At 35.9% G+C, this 21223-nt stretch overlaps 1 protein-coding gene across 1 annotated transcript in view; it reads right to left on the bottom strand.

Moving 5' to 3' along the window:
• LOC118984127 (transmembrane protease serine 11C-like) overlaps window positions 1-21223 on the bottom strand; it is a 55931-nt gene that overhangs the window by 1849 nt on the left and 32859 nt on the right. The window contains exons 6-9 of the mRNA XM_037041886.1: window positions 10401-10439; window positions 6683-6854; window positions 4228-4487; window positions 3053-3195 (exon numbers count right to left, since the gene is read on the bottom strand). Coding sequence (XP_036897781.1) covers window positions 3053-3195; window positions 4228-4487; window positions 6683-6854; window positions 10401-10439 — 614 coding nt within the window. The remainder of the gene's footprint in view (window positions 1-3052; window positions 3196-4227; window positions 4488-6682; window positions 6855-10400; window positions 10440-21223) is intronic.

Genomic DNA, 21223 nt, shown 5'->3' with positions numbered 1-21223 from the left:
GCTGTGAACATGGATGTACAATTATCTGTTTGTGTTCCTGCTTTCAATTATTTTGGGCATAGACTGAGAAATGGAATTTTTGAATAGTATGATGATCTATTTTTAATTTATTTTGAGGAAAAACCATGCTGTCTTCTATGGAGGCTCTGCCATTTTGCATTCCTACCAACAGAGCACAAGGCTTGTTTGACAATTTTTAAAAATCTGGTTCCCTGTCTCTGAATCTAATATCTTAGTTTCAAATTGGTAGAATAAGTGGAGAGTAACAGGTAGGAATCTTTCCATCTCTTGTTTTGTGCCTTTTGACTTCCCAACCAGCATCCATATCTATTCTCCCCTTTAGAGGAGTAGGTGTATTTAGTTCTTTCCAAGGCTAGTTCCTCTACCCTGTGGACCAAGAACCTTGTTTTATATGTCTTCATTTCCTCCACTTCCTTTTCTCTCCAGGCATATCCATGCATTTAAAAAAATATTTTTGGTCTTATTTACCTGAAAAATGACAACCTTTTTGGATCTTAATACTTCCTCTATTGCCCTTCTCCAACTTTACTGACAAACATTGAGTTTGATGGCTCTTCCCAGGATTTATCTTACGTGACTTTTCCTACATGTGTCATTATAATTTCTGATTCCTGGACTTCTGTAAAACCAGTTTCTTCTTGTTTTTTTTTTTTCTGATCTTTGTTATCTTTTACTGTTAGCACAATAAAAACATGTATAACTGAGTTCTGTTACTTACTTAGGTACTTCTTACTTCACACACTTTACCTAAGCCATTGTATTTATACTCATGAATTTAACTACCACCCAGAGGACGATGGCCTTTTCATATATATATCTCTAGGCAGAATGCCTTCATGAGCTCAAGGCCTTTATTTTCAATGATATACTAGACATACCTGCCTGGGTATTCTGCAGGCACCTCAAATTTAGCATATTCCAAACTGAACCTTCACTCTCCACAAACTGCTTCTTTTTTCTGTACACCTTCTTTCCAGGTGCTCAGGGGGAGATATGGGAATTAGCAGTATATTTCTCCTTTTCCTTCTTCCTCACATCTAATCCATCCCATCATCTTGGTACTCAACTGTTACTGTCTCATTGTCTATTTATTCCTACTGTGTCTTAGTTGAAGCCCTCATTACTTTTCTCAGACAAAATATTTTAATAGACCACATTATCCCTAGCTCACTTGCTTTCAGTCTGTCTTCCACACTGCATTATGTTGAATTTGGCAAGTAGACAATCAGTAATCTTGGCTAAGGTACTTTCAGTGGACTGGTGGAGCAAAAGTCTGTAAGCAGTGGGTCAGAGAGTGAGTAAACTGAGAATATAGAACCATGATGGTAAATTGTTTTTTAGAGATTTGACTAAGAAGGGAAAAATAAAAGTAGAGTAGGATATATTGAGAGAGAGGCCTCATAATATTTTCAGAATATGTAGAAGAGTATGTTTGAGTGGGATGGTTTGGAACATATGGAGGAAAATTTCAAATTAATAGAAAGTTCGAATATCTATGTAGATGGAAAGAGAATGGATGAAGAACACAAGTAAGAGATTTGCTTTGAATAGTCAGAAAAACTTGTTTATCATGAGCCTAGAAAGTAAAGATAAGTACAAATACAAATATATCATATAAAAAATCAAATGAGTTCTTATGTGATCTCTTTCACTTTTTTTATAGTTAGTTGGAGGAAATGTCGTAAGTTAAGGAATATAAGGGTGTCATGGGAAGCATTCAAAGAGTGTATGGAAGTTTGACATGAAAGATGCATTAAAGAATTCTACAACATATTAAAGACTCAGCTGTGATTATATGATACAAATTTACAAGGCTATGAGATTTTTTCTGGCTGTGCTAAGGAGCTCGAATGTAAAGTAAATAAAGCAGATAAATTGCTCAGTGGTTAGAGATTATTAGGATGGGTGTGGGGGAAGTAAAAGATGGTGAAGTCATTCAGGGTGGTGTCAACAGAGTGGTTGAAATAATAAGACATGGGTTCTAGAATGCATAAAGTTAGAAGAGGGTAATGGGGCTAGAGTGATGGGCTGAAAGGAAATGGAGAGAAACAGGGATTTACACTTGTCATGACTTGAAAGAATAGGTTTAGTGGAATAGTTGGAAACCTGGAAATCTGTAATTAAAGATGATAAGTATGTATTACAAGTGCTTGTGTGCACACCTTCTGGCTCCTAGAGATCAGGAATAATGCTCTATTCACTTTTAACTTCCCTGCACCTAGTACATGGTCTGGCACATAGTAGTCAACAAACAGCCATTACATGAAATAATTAATTAGTAAAATGAGGGTCTTCCTGGGTTTATCACTGATTCTGCCTGTCTAGATAGCTACAGTAGTACTTTTGTTGCTCTATGATGATTGCTTATAAGTACCATCAGGAGTGTTTGAAGCATATAAAGCATAAGGAAAGGCAGCATAGTGTAGTATTCAGAGTATAGCCTATAGAGCTCAGTTTCCTGGTTTAAATTTCAGTTAAGCCACTTAATGCCTGAGTGACTTTAGACAAGTTGCTCTCTGTGTTGGTCTCTTTATCTGAGAAGTAAGGTTTATAGTACAAACATACATCACAGAGCTACCATAACTTGAATAAATTAATATTTGTTAAGATCTTAAAACAATGACTGACACATGAGCATGCTATGTAAGTGTTTTGAAATAAAATATTTGGAGTGTTGGAGCCACCTTAATTAAGGAAATTCCATGATTTGGTGTTGGACTCGATTAAATGCTTCTCAGTGAAAGAGGACCAACTGAACCAAAGCCACCAATATTCCATTTCACCTCTTTATTATATTCCAAACTGAGTCTCTTCCCTACTCCCACTCACCACTTCTTACAATAGTAATTTTAACATTTTAGTATTTTAATGGCATCCATCAAAGCAATATAATTTTAGGTCAACACTTTGGCTATAAAACATAGTTAAGCCTTTAATAATTGTCAACCATTTGAGAAAATTGAACCGATTAATTGGAAATTAAAAACTATAAGAAAAACAATCTTCCTGGAAGTGGAATAGGCAGACTTACCTGGCAGGCATCCACCTTTCCCTCCAGAAACCCAGCACACAACATTCCAGGTTTTATCACACCACTGTATATTTCCTCCTTGTTGCAGGTCTTGTTATCTATAATCTTTACTCTTCCTTTTTGAAGTATATTAGATACTGATCCTAAAAGAAGAGGAGGTTATATAATTATTGCTAAAGTCAATATTAACCTCATTGGCTAGGCTATTAGTATCAAACACTATATGCAATTTCAAAATCAATGTAAAACATTTATTTTAATTAAGCTTCATTTGTCTCTGTAGTAACAAAGAAATAATGTTAGGCACATGGCTATTGTTAAAAATGATCATACTTTGAAGTAGAGTGCCCATCTATATGTGATGAGATATTTTCCTTTTGAATTGTTTTAGAATTTTATATTTATTAAATGTATGCCCTAGAAAACAAAATTAAATATTTATATTCCAGAAATATACATTTTATGATCAGTTTTAAATTTTCTGCTATTACCATAATTCTGACGCTTGGAATTAATCTTAGGTTTATTTTCTTCTGTTTTCAAATGCATTTATGAATATAACTCGCCAGTACATTTTAACGTTATTAGGGTCATCATGACGCACATGTTTAGGTGACCTTTGTCCAGGTGTTGCCTTACTGCAGAGCACTACTCATGTCATCCCATCAGAAATGCCTAGTCCTCTGTTGTCTTTGTTTTTTTTCTGTGGAACTTACTGGCACAAAACATGCTGTATAATCTATTTATTGATTACATTTCATGATTACTATCTACTTTTCTTTGCTAGGAATTTAAGCTTTATAAGGGTAGGAATACTTGCTTATTTTATTTATTAATATATCTGAACCACCTAGGATAGTACTTGAAACAAAGGTGGTAATCAATATAAATGTTTTCTAAGGAATGAATTAATTCGTGAAAGAGAGTAAAATGAATTACTTATTTAAGTAATACCTTTCTATGAAAACTGCTATTGTTAAGGGAAATATAGTAAACAATTCTGTGAAATTGTAGTGTTTTTTATGAATGTTCTTGAGGATCATTTTCAATCTATTGCACATTATCCTTTTTAAAATGATCCACAAAAAGTATTTCTCAGGTTTAGTTGTGGTTCTGGGTATCATCTTTTAACTCCTAAAACTCAAACTGGTAACGGAGGAAGGTCAGGAACTAACCGTCAGGCTTTACTGATCCCCATCCAGTGACCACCACGTCTGAATTGGGTGGGAATGTGTAAGTAGCTTCGGGAAGACATACTCTCCGAATGTTGCTTGTATATAATACTGGTGAAGACAGATTCACAACAGCGATGTCATTATCATGTGCAGGGTAATGGTAGTCTTCATGAATTATAATATTTCTGACACCTCGTTTTGTTTGTGGATGACTTAAAAGAAGCCCAAAACTAACGTTCCATTTTCTGGGATCATTGGTGCTAAATAAAATAGATATATTTATTAAAAGTTGGAGCTGTAGGAATTAATTTCTTATGCTTTTAAAAACATTTAGGTGGCTTTTGAATTCCTGTAGTGTATATAAGCATACAAAAGTGAAGCTATACGTGTGAAGCAAAATAAAAATAAAGGCATGGATAGATTTTGAATAACTCAGGAAGCTATATTAGCTATAAAAAAGAAAAAAGTTTTACCCTTGCAACAGTATGAATAGACCTGGAGAACGTTATGCTAAGTAAAATAAGGCAGTCAGAGAAAGACAAATACTATATAATTTCACTCATATGTAGAATCTAACAAACACACTGAACTAACAAGTGAAATACAGCCAGACTTATAGATAGAGAACAGGATGAGCTAAGGGGGGAAGGTTAGGGGGTGGAGAGATTGATCAAAAAGGAAAAAGGACTCATGGACATGGACAACAGTGTTTTTGATTGCAAGTGAGGGAGGAGTGTAAGAGGGGATTAAATTTGAATGGGGAAAACCACAACAAAAACTACTTCTGGAAAACAATGGAAAATTGATTGGCAGATAAATCAACAGGGTTTGGTGATTGTGAGTTTTAGTGTTGGGGTAGGAACAAGGACGCCCGGTTCCTCTTGGGTATCTATAATGGTGGTACTGTCATCTTTGAGATGGTGCTCACAGAAAGCAGATCAGGATTAAGGTGTGAAGTGATGATTCTATTTGAATGTACTGAGCTTAAGTACCAAGGAGACATTCAGATAGAGCCATCCAGCAGGGAGGTGGATATATAAACAGTACAGTCAGGGAAGATGTTTGTCATGCATGGTGGCAAATTAAAATGTCCTAGATTAGTCCTGAGAAAAGGCAAATCAGAATTTTTTCCCACCTAGTAAAGAGACAAAGGCAGAGAGAGACTATCTGGCCAGGATCTCCAGAAAACCCCTAAAGGTGGTCTGCCATATAGTAGAAGCAAGTGTAGGGAAGCATAAAAAAGGGCCTAGGAGTTGCCCTGGTGATCTCCTCCTGCCTCCCTGGTGTTGGCTTAGTCAAACACAAAGCTCCTTGGTCCCACTGGGCTTGGCGAGCACCAAAAGACCCCTCCTTGTATATCCTTCCTCCTTTCCAATGGGTGTCAACATGCATATCCCTTTCTGTTAATTCCAGACAGATGTTATTGGATAAACAACATGACAGCAATTCAAGCAACATTATAGAGCAGTAAAGTAGAAACATATGAAAAAAAGATAATCCATGAAAACTACATTTAGTCTTATTTTTTCCAGAAAAGACAAGAAAGATAACTATGGCAACACATGATAAAAAAAGATCAAATAAAAAGTGGGCAAGATATGGGAAATTCAGAAAACATCTAAATCCTCTTTTATAATTATTAAAACTACAAGTAGGAAGATATTTCTCACTTTTATTACTATTTGTTAACAAGATTTTATATTAAGCACCCCAAATTAATGCTTTGGTACACTTTCACACCCAAGTTTGAGAGGAATTTTTGTTTAAAAATATAAAATCAATAAATACTATATAAAAAGCAATAGAAATTATTGAAAAAAATCATCAGACAAAGGGGGGGAAAGCACCTTTAGGAAAAAAGGCAAATTTTGTGTGCAATTATATATCCTTTAAAGAAATATTCACTGTATTTCAAATAGGTCTATAATATATATATATATATATAGGAGGACACAGGATGAATTCAAATAATTATGATTCATAAGACCAAATGTAATTAAAGTGAGAAATAGAAGCCCTGTGTTCAATTTGGGATTTACAGTTTCTTCATAAAATTAATTAAGTGAATCTAGCTTAGGGATTCTCAACTGAGGGCTGTTTCATCCTCCAGGACATGTTTAGTAGTGTCTGGAGCCATTTTTGCTTCTCAGTCCTGGGGGAATGCTATCAGCATGTGGTGGGTAGAGGCCAGGAATGCAGCTAAATACGTTCTAATGTGCAGGATAGCCTCCCACAACAAAGAACTATTTGGCTTAAATGTCAAAAATGCCACTGCTGACAAATCTGCATTAGCCTGAATATATCTTTTCTCAAACTGATTATTCATTGAGTAATTTTGAGGTTATTCGCCACAATGTTGAAAAGTTGGAGATATCACCGTGTGGCCCTATTCTTGTCCGTATTAAACTTGTAGGTACTTGTGTGTGTTGGAGCCATTATGTGGTCCAGAGCTTACTTTACGAAACAGTGAGCAGCAGTGACGAGCCAGCTGTTACTAATCAGAGTGGCTCCACACCGGTGGACATTGTTCTCTTGAAGGCTAGCTTGCCAGGGCCATTCCCCTTCCTCAGCATCCATGCCCCCTACTACCTTGTAGCCAGAGGGAGTTATAGTGCGATGTCCGCAACCTGCTCAAAATAGAGTTCATTAGCATACCATGATATCGTTATTACTTGTGCATACATTGCTATAGTAAACAAATTCCCCATAATACATTTCGCTGTTAACTATTAATTGAGGGAAAGCTCAGACAGTTTCGGAGAAGTTAGGACTGTTATGACTGTTATGACTGTTATGAGATTTCCTGAGGATTCAATACAAATTGACATCTTCCTCCCCCATCCTCATTACTCACAGACATTTATCTTTGTCTGTGTGGCCTTTCCTGTTGTAAGAGGTAGCTGAAATGAAACGTTTGAATTTGGAAGATAATAATTGCATAACCAGTTACAGAGTTGCATAGAGAAGCGTGTGCTTTTTCATTTCATGAGCAGTTGTTTAAAGTAATCATTGCTGTGAAACATTCATAAGAAAGTGTGAATGAATGTGAATGTGAATGAGATATTTATAAGAGGCAGAGTAGACAGAAACGTGTTTATACTCAGCTTACAATGCACAATACCTGGATATAGGCAGTAACACAAGAATACAGTCAACCACTTCTCAAAGTTAAATGCTTCTCTAAATCAGGACTACTTTCACGTCAATTAGATCCAGAGAAACTGCTTGACCCTTAAGTCTCTAAAGCAAATTTGCAGTAATATTATGACTTCATTATCATTTTATCTGTCTGACTCTCTCTCTGATTCTTTTGACTATCTCATGTTACTCCAAATAAAGCGCTGAGGTTCTACCTTAACAATTTATGGTATCTTTTACTAAATATTATCAGTTTCATTAATAATAGCTTAAGAGGGTAGGAACTATATCTTAAAAAAAATGTATCTCCAGGAGCTACCCCAGAGAATCTATTACATAATAGGAGCTCAACAAATGTTTGTAGAAATAGAGTCTATACAATCTATTAATCTAAGAGACTTCTGGAAATAAAAATGATATTTGGCTGCAAAACCCTTTTCTGTAATGTGTTCAGTTCCTAAGCATTTAGAGAGTGGGGGAAAAAAAAACTTGCCGTAATCCATGCTGTGAGCATAGACTAAAGTAGTGGTTCTTAATCAGGGTCACTTTTGCATACTACCCTCCATCCCTAAGAGAAAGTTGACAATATCTGGAGATATTTTTGTTGTAATAATTGTGGGGGGAGGTATTTGTATCTAGTGTGGGCAGGGGCTGTGGATGCTGCTAAAAATTCTATAACATGTAGTACTGTCCCTGAAACAAAGAATTAGCTGGACCAAAATGTCAATAGTGTGAAAGTGGAGAAACTGAGTCAGAGAAAGGAATGTGTATTAAGAATGCGATTTAAATTAATTGGAAAGGTTAGATGGTCCATTGTTTTACAGAGATGTTTTTAATTATATGTGACAAGATGTATCTTGAGATGTTCTTTTGAGTGTTGAAAGGAATTAGAAGCACAGGGAAGGACATATAAACTTTTAAAAGGGCCTTCACTAGCCCTGTGAAGCTCTCAAGTTTGTATATTGCTTCTGATTCCAGAGTGTCTTGATTCATGCAGCCCAAACCTCAGTTTTCATCCTCTTCACAAAAGTCACTGGGCTGAAACAGAGCCTATGGGGTCGCTGTTTTGGATGGGAGAGCTCTCACATTGACTCACTGAAGGTAACTTCCCTTTCCCTGTTCTTTCCACTCCCTAATCATGTCACAGAGGATAAAACAAACAATCCAGAACCCAAAGGTATAGTGGTTCCTCCCTATCTTCCCTTCTGTTTGGACTACGCCTAAAGGAAGTTGGCTTTTATTCAACTTCCTTCAAAGGGGTATAAAAACAAAGATAATTTTCTGTGAGCTAGGAGAACTTGCCCTGGGCCACTCTTAATTCCCCTGTTTCTGCCCTTACTCAAAATTTTAATATAATTTATAATTATGCATCAACTGCCATTCGAGTTCTCTGCTAAGCTTTCAGTTGCTACATCTGCAGTATTACCTTGCTGAAATGTTACACAGGTCCGTGTAACTTTTGTTATGTCAAAAAAGGTCACATGGTACATTTTGAGGGTTTTGGGTGCAATGAACATTCTCTGGCTGATACTTTCAGGAACATCAGAGAATCTACCAAGTTCTTACAGCCTCCCTACCCTTCTAACTTTTATTTCATCGCCCACTGATGCACTTAAATACTTTATGTCATGTACCAGAACCTATTTTCTCTTTAACCCTGTTTGGTTTTGTTTGCCTACCTTTCCACTCTCCCCTTTTATTTAAGGTAAAATCAAAATCTCAGGCCAAGTCAAATTCGGAGTATTGACCTGGATGGTTGTTTATTGTTCCAGCTGAGGAATAGATGACTTGGCTGATCTCTTTCTTACCTTTGCTTTTCTTCGTGTTTTGACTACCTCTCCTCTACCAACCTGACAAAATTTCTAATTGTAGGTTTTGATCACATTAGTACCAAAATTTTAATTGGAATAAGTGACTTGAAAATACCTTATTAAGTTGCTTGAGGATAGTTCAGCCAAAATATATCAGAGAGGAAAGTAATCTAAAAACTTTATGTTTCAGTTTTGCCCAAGTTGCTCGGAAAGAATTTTGCTTTAGCTGAAGGAGAATAAGAGCCACCAGGGTCAGTGTCACCAGGTTCTGGAGGGAGATTCCTCTAATCCAGCTACCCCATTCTGTCTCGCCCCTGGAAGAGAGCAGTGTTTTCCGAGACAGCCTGTGTCAGGTTGTAGCAACCATGGGGATCACATTTCCTAGGGCAGCTACTGGGAGGATGGAAGCAGAATGTCTTGGCCAGCCAGGAAGCTGCTTGTGTGTAAGGCAGCAAACTTTTCAGCACACTCAGCTTGGTGTGTGGCTTCAGAATTCCACGGTGAATTCCCAAATCTGAAGTTTTCACAGGCAGAATAGAAAATCAAGCAGCCGACATCTATTGAATGCTTATCATAAACTGTGTACTCTTTTCTTCTTTAGCATAAATTAGACATTTTTATTTTTTTAAAAGTGCATTTTTAAAATAATATGACTTAAGGAAAAAAGCATTTTCTTATGATTTGTGGGTCTGTCTTAATTAAAAAGGACTGAATTCTTATACCTGCTTCTCGTTTCAATCTTTTGTGATATGTTGTCTTGGTCAAAGTATATGAAGAAAATCTAGCTCCACACAGGTGTGCAGTTGGAAAAGGGAGGAGTATTTCGATTTTTCTAAGTACTTTACTTGTGCTACATTCTTTTTTCTCCACAACTTGGAAGTTCAGGCTTGAGAGGTTAAAGAACCTGTATAAATTAATCCAGCAGAAAATGGCAGATCTGGGGCTCAAAACTGATGTAGAGCTAGCTTGTTTTAGATTCTAATTTCTTCATTATCACTGTGTATCCCTAGAACCCCTCTGCCATTATGGCATGTGATAATGTATTCCTCATTTTAAATCTATGATATCAGTTATTTTAAGGTCAACGACAGCCACCTTCACACAAGTTTTAAAAACCAAGCTTCCCACTACACAGTTATGAATACCACATTGACTCAAGTGGAGGTCTTTTGTCCATCCAAGGAATTGAGATTCACTAGAAAATAACTTTGTTGATGAACTTACAGGTATTGAGAAGATTTTCTGCTGTTGGCATTTCCATGTCTAAAAGTCAAGGGAAAAGAAAATGGAAATATTTATGTTTATAAACATGTTATTTTAATATTAATTAATATTAATTATGTTGCTATTGGAAATACATTTATATGTAGTTTTATGCAGTATTCAACATGACTATATAATTTTGTGCTTATCAGCATAAAGAGTAACAATATCTTAGTGTCCATTTTTCTGTTTCTAAAAAACTCTCAAGTTCCTCATAATAAATAATTTTGATATATTTTGATCCTTTTAAAATTAATTCCCTATATGTGATGTTTTAATTCTTCAGAACATTTAATTAAGCCATTTATTTTCCATTCATTTTGGATAACAAAAAAGTTTTTTTTACTTTAGTAATAAAACAGACTTTAACATTCTACTCATTTCTAGCATCTAGGGAATATCACAGGATGTGATTTACCTCGGATAGTTCTGCAAAATTGCAAAATTCCACATCCTTACAAAATTGTAAACCTGTTCAATTTATGAAGGAAGCAGGTGAGGAGTGAGTGAGCAAATGAATCCGTATAATGTTCACATTTCAGATGCAGAGAACTTAAATCCACTAGCCATTTCTACTTATGTTTCTTTCAAGAAATGATCTCTAGTTGCTCTATAAATTAAACACTATAAATGTCAATGGTTAATTTTATCATGCTCTTGGGTTTCTATAAATCCAGGAGGGAGTATCCAGTTCAGTATGCCAATTACAGTTCCATACTTTTACATTAGGTTGCACAACAAACCAGGGAGACAAAAGAATCTTTTACCAGAAAGTCAACGTGTCTGAACAATTCAGCAATTCAGCAGTTAGAGCTGGACTATGAGTAGGTGTGCACCACACCTACTAATACAGGAAGGTGGCATATTTCCACCTAATCCCTCATAATTGCCTTCCAGAGGCTAATTTTTGTTCAGCATGGTACACTTAGAGTTTAATTTTTAGCTTTTTGTAGTTGGTAAAATATATCAAACCACATAAGATTTGGGGAAATAAACTTGTTTACCGTGACTGGAAAAATATTAATTTGTATAGCCTAAGAACTAATTATTTAGGAACTCTTTCATGTTTGGAGAACCTTCCTCTTTCTTTGAGGTTTTCTTTATTGGTTTAAGACTTGCTGAAGGAAAGAAATGTTTCTGACTTATAATTTACTTTTTCTAAAATCCTCACATTTTCATATTTTTTTGAGAGACAGAGAAAGAAAGGGAGAGGGGAAGGGAGGGATAGAAACATCAATGCAAGAGAAGCATCGATCGGTTGCCTCCATACACACCCAGCCTGAAATTCCGTGTTGGGACTGGGGATGGTAAGAGTCCGGGATGAACTTGCAGCCTAGGTATGTGCCCTGACGGGGAACTGAACCTGCAAACCTTTGCTATGGAATTATGCTCCAACCACTGAGCCAGACTGGCCAGGGCTATAATTTACTTGTAATAGTTGTATGCATTATCCCAGAATTTAATAGAATAACTATCGCTTGCGTGGGTAGAAGATAGACAGGTACAATGAATGGGGAAATGACTTAAACCATAACTCCTTTGGTCTGAGTCACTGTGTTTTCTTCCTTTGAAGTCCCTTGGCTCACACTCAAAGGCTGGAACTTCTATGGCTTTACCTCTGAATCAAGGACTCAGTGCTGTAAGTGAAGGTACTCTGTTTACAAAGTACCATACAAAGGAAATGACCAAAAAAAATGGCACTGCTGCTGCCAAGAAGAAGATAATGTGTCTTATCTCATCAATGGATAAGACAAAGCAGTTTTAAAAACAGCCCAGCAAATGTGCATTGGTTTTCTCTCATGATTCAGGAACCAAAGAAGAATAGACATGGCTACTGTCCTCAATGAACTTGGAGTTTAGTGAAAGAGACATACAATAGAGTAGACAATATAATATTATGTGGTAAGTGTTATGACAGTTGTATGCATGGAAAAGTAGATGTACCAAGAAAAATCACTTAATATACAGGGATGATAGGGGAATAGGAACAGCTGATGATAAAATTAATCAAGAAATTAATTTTACTGGGGAGAAAACAAGCATAATTCACTCATTGTTGAAGTTTAGACTAGAAAAGATGTTTAAATACTCTCCAAATGGACTTTTGGATCTCTCATTGCTTCATATTTCGTGACTTTCTGGGGTTAGGAAATGCCACTTTAGTGTATTCAAAAGAATGAGAACTGACTAAAAGTCTGATATCTGGTGACTATTTTATTCCTTGAAAAAAATCTGAAACATAATAATAAACTAAACTGTGTGATTCTAAAGTAGAAGGAAGAGTTTTACAGTAGCAATAGATACCTTTATGGTATGAATTTTATATATATGAAGGGTTTTAAACTCATGTGAGCTTATTATATTTCATGAGTCTAAATGCCACACTACTTCATTATTTCTAATTTTCAGATAGTTTTCCTAGGGTTCTAGCATTAAAAGATTTTCACTAAAAAAAAAAGAGGCTACTTTAGAGCATTAATGTAACCGGCCTGCATTAAAGGGCAAAGGACTAGAGTATGGCCCTGGACTGTGGTTCATCAAACTCTGAATCCTTCACTCACTGCAGGCTCTGATTACCCACCTGGCTGCATATGTAACAGTAAATGCTTTTCATTAAGCCTCTAATTAGACTGAAAGTTCTATCTACGTTTGTATATTGAATATCATTTTTCATTCCTCAGACTGATGGAGATTTGTTTTTCACAGTACATTATCTTCAATACATTCATCGTTTTGACTTTCAAGACAAAATTTTTAAAAATATTTTAAGATTTAATTAATTAAAATTTTATGTTGATTAAACTTAATAACTAGTTGTATATTCAGGCAGTAGATTTTAAGGTAGAACTGTGCTCCAAGTTCTTTTTTTACTTTTATGCAGATTTTAAGAAATACAACAAATCGGGAATATTTATTTGTATTTGGTAATATATATACTTTTCCTATGACTTAGCCATTGTTGACCTTAAGCTTTGGAAGCAGTACAAGAGACTACTGTAATGAAGAGAGGGCAGACATGTACTGAGGAGCATATTTAGACAGCTACGTTGATGTAGTAAGTAGTGGACAATGGAAGTAGTAACCCATCCTATTCTTTCGAAATGCTCTTATTCTTTTGAAATGCTCTCAGGGGCCATTTAAAAAACACATTGGACTTCCAGCCAAGATGGAGGTGTAGGTTATAACACTGTACCTCCTTGTACAACCGAATTTAAGGAAAACAAATATTTAGAAACAAAAACACAACCAAAACAGACAGAAAATTGAACTGTACCAAAATCCGACAACAACGAACCATTCATCCAGACCAGTAAGAGGGGTGGAGTTGGCAGCCAGCAGAGAGGGGTCCCATAGGAAAAGGTGGTGGTTAGTGGACTGGGTGGGTATGGGGACGAAAACCCGGTAAGGCTTGCAAGGCAACTGGCTGACCGTGGACACACACTTGCCCGCAGATAAACCAGGTTTAAAAACAAACAATAAGACAGACCACGCAATGCAGGGCCCCAGTGATAGGAAATAAAGCCTAAAAGCACTGATTGAAAAAAACTGTTGGGAGTTGAGATGCTGGGAGAGGCTCCCAGCCTGACAGGAGAGTTAGTTGGGAAGACCTGCAGGGTCCTAGAATGTATACAAGCCCACATACCTGGGAACCAGCACCAGAAGGGCCTAATTTGCTTGTGTGAAGTGGCAGAAGGGACCGAAATCCGAGAGAGAAAGGAACAAGCACTATCCCTCTCTCTCTGGCCCTGCCCCCATATAGAGCATCACAACCCACTGACACGGGTTGCATCACCCTGGTGAACACCTACGCTACACCCCTCATACATAACAGGCGCCACTGGACCAAAAAAATTATGGCTCAAGCACAAGAACAGCTCAAAGCCCCAGAGCCAATGCTTGTAAGCAACCAACACATAGCCAATCTATTGGATGCACAGTTCAAAATACTGGTGATCAGGATGCTCACAGAACTGGTTGATTTTAGTTGCAAATTAGATGAAAAAATGAAGGCTACACTAAGTATGAAGCATATGAAATGAAGCAAAATGCACAGGGAACCAATAGTGATGGAAAAAAAACTGGGACTAAAATCAGTGGAGTGGATCAGAAGGAAGAAAGAAACAACTAAACAGAAAAGAATGAAGAAACAAGAATTCAAAAAATGAGGAGAGGCTTAGGAACCTCCAGGACATATTTAAACATTTCAACATCAAATTATAGGGGGTACCAGAAGGGGAAGAGAAAGAGCAACAAGTGGAAAACCTATTTGAACAAATAATAAAGGAGAACTTCCCCGATCTGGCAAAGGAAATAGACTTCCAGGAAATCCAGGAAGCTCAGAGAGTCCCAAAGAAGTTGGACCCAAAACGGAATACACCAAGGCACATCATAATTACATTACCCAAGATTAAAATGAAGGAGAGAATTTTAGAAGCAGCAAGAGATAAGGGGACAGTCATTTACAAAGGATTTCCCATCAGACTGTCAGCTAATTTCTCAAAAGAGACTTTACAGGCAAGAAGGGGCTGGAAAGAAATATTCCAAGTCATGAAATCCAAAGACCTACAGACAAGATTGCTCTATCCAGCAACGCTTTCATTTAGAATGGAAGGACAGATAAAGTGCTTCTCAGATAAGGTCAAGTTAAAGGAGTTCATCATCACCAAACCCTTATTATATGAAATGTTAAAGGGACTTATCTAAGAAAAAAAAGATAGAAATATGAACAGTGAAAGGAAAGCAAACTCACAGTTATTAATAATAACCACTCCTAAAACAAAAGCAAACTAAGAGGACAGCTAGATCAGGAGCAGAACCATAGAAATGGAGATCACATGGAAGGTAAGCAACAGGGGAGGGGAGGAGGAGAAGAGGGGAGAAGGTACAGAGAATAAGTAGCATAAATGGTAGGTAGAAAATAGACGGGGGAGGGCAGGAATAGTGTGGGAAATGTAGAAGCTAAAGAATTTGTGACACATGGACATAAACTAAAGGGGGAGAATGTGGGGGCAGGGGGTATGCAGGTGGAGGGGAATGAAGGGGGGAATGGGACAACTGTAATTACATAATCAATAAAATATATTTAAAAAACACGTTGGACAGGAAGTTAATATTTAGGATTAGCGCTTTCAGACTGGGAAGTTTCTAGCTTGGCTCTCCTGGGTTCCTTGTGGAGGTCTGCATCTGATGATACAGCTCTGGTGTTGCACCCAGCAAAGAATACTTTGTGATTCCTTTCAGTTCACACCCATTGCTTTCTTTAAGACCCTTCTTAAAAGGTAGCTGCTCCAAGAAGTTTTCCTTTTGATCTCCCTCTTCTCAGTAAATGCCTTAGCTTCATATTTCCTTGCCAATCTAAGTGTAGTAGTTTTTGATACAAAATAACCACCACCTGATCATATTCACTTCTTCATTGTGAAGAACTTAACATTTTTTCTTTGAAACTTATTTCAAGATGCTTGTTTTAAATGTATCTTTCCTATACTTAAGAAATTATTTCTTCTGGGAACTATACTTGTTCAAAAAACTACATAGAAATAAAAATACTTAAGCGGTGGTTAGTAGACACAATGACAACTATAACAGAATTTATAGACTTATTTTATGCAACACTTATGAGTAAATTCATAATAATTGCTTGGTTTTTGAGGTTGCACATGTAAGCTATCATTAAACACAAACCACAACTATTTTTTCATACTCAGAACTCATAGGATTCTTCTGTTTCTTCAGAAATTCTAAATAAGAGACACAGAATGTACAGGCTACAAAGAATGGAAAAGCTAGTTTGGAATAAATTTCTGAAGTCTTATGTTCAAATTTCTACCTGGCTTATGTTGACAGACTTGGTAAAAATATCTTTTTTAACATAGAGCTATTAATATTTTGGATATCTCTTCTTGTCTTTATTAAATTTTATGAGCTTTAATAAAAGCTCTTGAGTGGGTATCTTATCAGAAAAAGAAACCACTATAAAGAGAAAAATTTAAATTATCATTTATTATATGGTATTATTTAACATTTATTGCATTAAGAGAAGCAGGTGAGGAATAGTCATATGAAAGAAGTATCACAGTGTTTTTTTTCTAATAGTTTTAGTACCCTCACAGTCTTATCTAAAGTATTTATGAGTATCAGAAGATTTCAGGATGCTAAAATAGAAGATGAAATATCATCATTATGTTTTAGTAGGAGTAACTCCATAATAATATTTTCAGAATCAAAAAAATTTTCAAATTTCTCAAAGTCAGTAAATGGGTGGGTTGTATGGTACTTGCCTGTTTAATTTTCTAGAATCTACCAAAAAGTTTTCCAGAGTGAATGTACCATGTTACATTTTCACAGGCATTGTATGAGTGACTCAGTTTCTTCACATTCTTGCCAGTGTTTGGTTTTGTCACTATTCTGACTCAACCTTTTCTCATCTTTCTATGTTTTTTGGCAATTTTATCCTCTTTAAGGGCTTCATCATGACCTTCTGAGAATGATTGTCATGTGCATATTTATGGTTTTAGTCCCAAACATCCTCTAGAGAATAATTTAACACAATATCATCAGATGAAATTTTAGAAATTTTAGAAAGCAAAGTTAGACTATGTCTTCATGATTTAATAGGTCTTATGTAACCTTTATTCCTACCAAAGTATAAACTTTTTAACCTAAATCTCATCACTCTTAATTTTGATTATGTTATGATCCAACCAAGCTAGAGATAAGGGATGCTATGGCCTCAAAAGATTAGTTTTCTGGGAAATGAATGAAAGCTAGGACGTATTCGGAAGGAGATAGGGGAGTTGGTCTTGCTTTATGTACAGTTGACCCCTTATGAGTATGTGAGTCAAGTGGGGTTTCCAAGAGCCCACAGCAAGTTTGAACTGATTGGAACTTGATGCTGATTGGCAATGCACTTTGGCAGGTTGTGTTAGTCAGTGTTCTTTAGAAAAACAAAACTTATTTTTAAAATTTATTTATTATGAGGAATTGGCTCATGGGCAATTATAGAGGCTAAGTCCCATAAACTGCCATCTGTGAGCTGGAGTCCCAGAAATGCCAGTGGTGTAATTCCAGTCCAAAGGCAAGAGAAAACCAATGTTCCAGCTCATTCGTCAGCCAGAGAAAAGAATTCACCCATTCTCTGTCTTTTTGTTCTGCTCAGAGCCTCAGTGGATTGGATGCCCACATCATGGAAAGCAATCAATTTTCTTACCTTCACTGATTCAAATGCTAATGATTTCTGGGAACATCCTCATAGGGAAACATAGCAATAATGTTTAACTAGATAACTGGGCCTCCTGTGGTGCAGTCAAGTTGACACATAAAACTAACCATCACACAGATATATCTGAACCTCAGGTGGATGATGCTGTATATCAGGACAGTAGTATTTGGAATCCAGGTGTTCAATCTCATGGGTACAAAAACCTAAGCAGTTTGAGGGAAGGTGGCAAGAGCTAGCCTAGCTATTAAGAACCCCACCCTAAGGGTTAAGTTTCTCAGAACTTCAGTGTTAGCAAAAAATACAAATGCAAAACCACAATAGCTAAAATAAAGATCTCTGTCTAACATGGAGAACAAGATTGAGAATTCAGTTAAGAAGTGTCAAGGAAAGGTTGTGATGCAGAGGGCATATGTCAGAAGTTCAGGACTTATCCTACGTATACTGGATTTCAATTGGCAAGATCAATTTAGAACTCCATTGAATAAAATCTGCTGGAGTCTGCTCTACTAAAAGCCTGCATATTTTGATCTAGAGTCTCAGAGACTTTTTGTGTGTTTAGAACTGAGTCACTCCAGATGGATCTAAGCAAGTAGCTCAGGCAGTTAACTGAACTGGCCCACTGTATGGAGTGTTTTAATATTAATAATGAAAAATTAATGCTTGATTATAAAAATAACTTATAAAATTATAATGGCATTTCCTCTCATGCAGACTTGAAAATAAAAATGATTAGCTAGGAAGACCATTCTTAGCTCAAGGATATTTTTATGAATATATGTCTTATGTGCCTTATTGATAGTGACTCCTTTAATACAATGACTATCTATTAATATTAAACTCTCTTAAATTATCTGAAGAGTGTCTAATGTATAGTTGTATGGTTCAATAATATATACTTCAAACTTTAACTTAAGGTTGCATTTTAAAAATACTTAAAAATATGATTTAAAAATATGATTTTAAATAAATCCCTGGCTTTATTGAAAGATATTTTGGAATACCAACAGGAATAGTGCTCCACATGTCTCAGATGACTGGGCAGCATTTTCTCTGAAATAAAGTCAAGAATCAGGAAACAAGGATATCTGTGGAGCTGATAGGTAGATACATAGATAGATGGATAGATCAACTCACTAAAGTGTACATAATTAAATAAGGCTCAACACATGCACATTTGAAGACTTTGCTTTTCTAATTTCTTATATAAGTTACTCTAGACTATTTAGAATGAATTGGAAGACTGGGAACATTTAGAATGAATTGGAAGAGAAAAATAGATGTGACAACAAGAACTCTGCTTAACACTGAAGTATGAGAAAGACATAAAATATAAAGAACAAGAGCTCAAAACCCCAAATACTGGGGTCATTTGGTGAAGGCACCAATAAACTTACATTTTCCTAAATGCCCAGAGGGCACTACAGTATGAACTATGTATTGATGGATGTCCATGGTAATGCCAGGAAAGTGGTTGGTAAGTTAGAGAAAGATTTTTGTAGAAATATAATTTTAAAAAGAATTTTTATATTTTGTTAGAATATAAAATGCAAACTATTCAGAAAATTTGTCTATTTAGGAAGTTACTTTTAATGAAAGTCAATGGTCAAGGTTTCTGTCAATGGTCAATACTGCTTAAAATATTTTAAGAAACATTTCACTAATAAAACAGATTTATAGAGCTGAAGATTGGTTCTTGGTTAAGAAAGGACACTCTGGGCAATAATATGCTTTACAGTTTGGAATTTCCTCAACAAACTAAAAATGGGACTTTCTTTTGACCCAGCAATTCCTCTGCTGGGATTATACTCTAAGAATCCTGAAACTCCAATTCAAAACAACCTATGCATTCCAATGTTTATAACAGCACAATTTACAACAGCCAAGTGTTGGAATTAACCTAAGTGCCCATCAGTAAATGAGTGGATCATCAAAAAACTATGGTACATTTACACAATGGAATACTATGCAGCTGAAAGAAATAAGGAGCTCCTACCCTTTGAGTCAGTATGGGTGGATCTGGAGAGCATCATGCTGAGTGAAATAAGCTAGGCAGTTAAAGGCAAATACCATATAATCTCACCTATAGATAGAACCTAATCAATAAAACAAAACAAATGAGTAAAATAGAATCCAAGACATGGAAATAAAAAGCAAAATGACAGTGGGGGAGTGAGTAGGGGGATAGCAGGGGAAAGAAGGGGAAGGACCAAGTCAAGGAACATGTATAAAAGTCCCATGGACAAGGACAATGTGGGGGAAGAAGGGAGACAACTGTAACTGAACAATGATAAAGAATTAAAACATTGTCCTCTAGAATTTATCAAAAAGTAATTGGTTAGTCAATTGCTTAAAGCACAGTACAAATGAAGCCATGCATTGTCTCAGGATCAAGGCACATGAAAAAGGTGTGTTCTACCAGTCATACATATGTCAGTATTGACCAGTTGCTCACAAATGAGTGCTAGGCCAGAGCTTTGTTCTTCCTGTACAACTCTTAATAGTGGTCCAGAACAGTCATCTGTATATGAAGTGGTATGTTATTAGTCTTTCTGTTCAACATTTTTCAAGTTTTTTACTTTAACCAATTATAATTTAGCATTAAGTATTTAAAATATTTCATAGCTATTAAATAAATGGTTAAGTGTACCAGTATATATAGACATTGTTAAGGAAATGGTTATTATTTAAAACAAATTAGTCACACCCTTAAGTATGCCCATTAATGTTATGAGCATTCAACTCTATAAGGAAGTTTATTTAGAAACCTCACTTTAGCTTGTGAGGTATCTCTTTACTTTTGTTAAGGAATGACTTGGATTTTTCCTCCCAGAGCTTCCAGAAGAGAGCCACCATGTGGTCATCTTTTCATCTGTGTAGTTGATATATCTAGTCTAGTGTTACATTTTCTTCTTAGCTTTGGGCTTGAGAGTTTATGGCAGTGAGAGTCAAATGCATCATGCCGTGAGGTCAGCTTGTTTGGTGAGCAATCACTTGCATTGTTTAACTTGTTTTTCTTTCTCTGCATTACATTTTGAGTTATATACACGTTAAACATCATATGCATGTTTTGGTTTGATTTTTAAGCTATAAAATAATGAGATCATGTAAGCAGTTATAAAGGAAAATTATGTTAACTAATTTTAACTATTAAGATTATCATCTTTATTTTAAAGGACTATGATATTATTTAAGCATATATGTGAATACACACTTAGAGGTTTGGAAATGCATAAAAAGTTTCCCCATGACATCAGTGGTATTAGGTTGAGAAATTCACCTTTTGAGAATTTTTTTGGGAAACTGTTCTTTCATGGGCTGGGCAAACTATACTATCAAAGGTTTTTTAAAGTTTATGCTAACTAGTCAATTGTAAAAGCTTCTAATCTAGTGAGTTTAGAATTGATGAAGAAAACATTGATCTCTCTCTTGTTATTAGTACCCTAGAACATAGTAGTGTTGTCATTTTTCATGAAATCCAGGAGAGAGTAGAAAATTTAATTACACATGATGTTCATGGGTCTTCATAGGTGAAGGTCTTTTTACATCCTAAATCTGGGCTAGCAAT

The sequence above is a fragment of the Sturnira hondurensis genome, unplaced genomic scaffold (assembly GCF_014824575.4).
Source record: "Sturnira hondurensis isolate 20B ecotype Veracruz unplaced genomic scaffold, ASM1482457v3 Scaffold0000566, whole genome shotgun sequence".
In the NCBI taxonomy this organism is placed as follows: domain Eukaryota; kingdom Metazoa; phylum Chordata; class Mammalia; order Chiroptera; family Phyllostomidae; genus Sturnira; species Sturnira hondurensis.
Note: the sequence above shows the minus strand (reverse complement) of the source record. Positions and strands in the feature narration are given on the sequence as shown.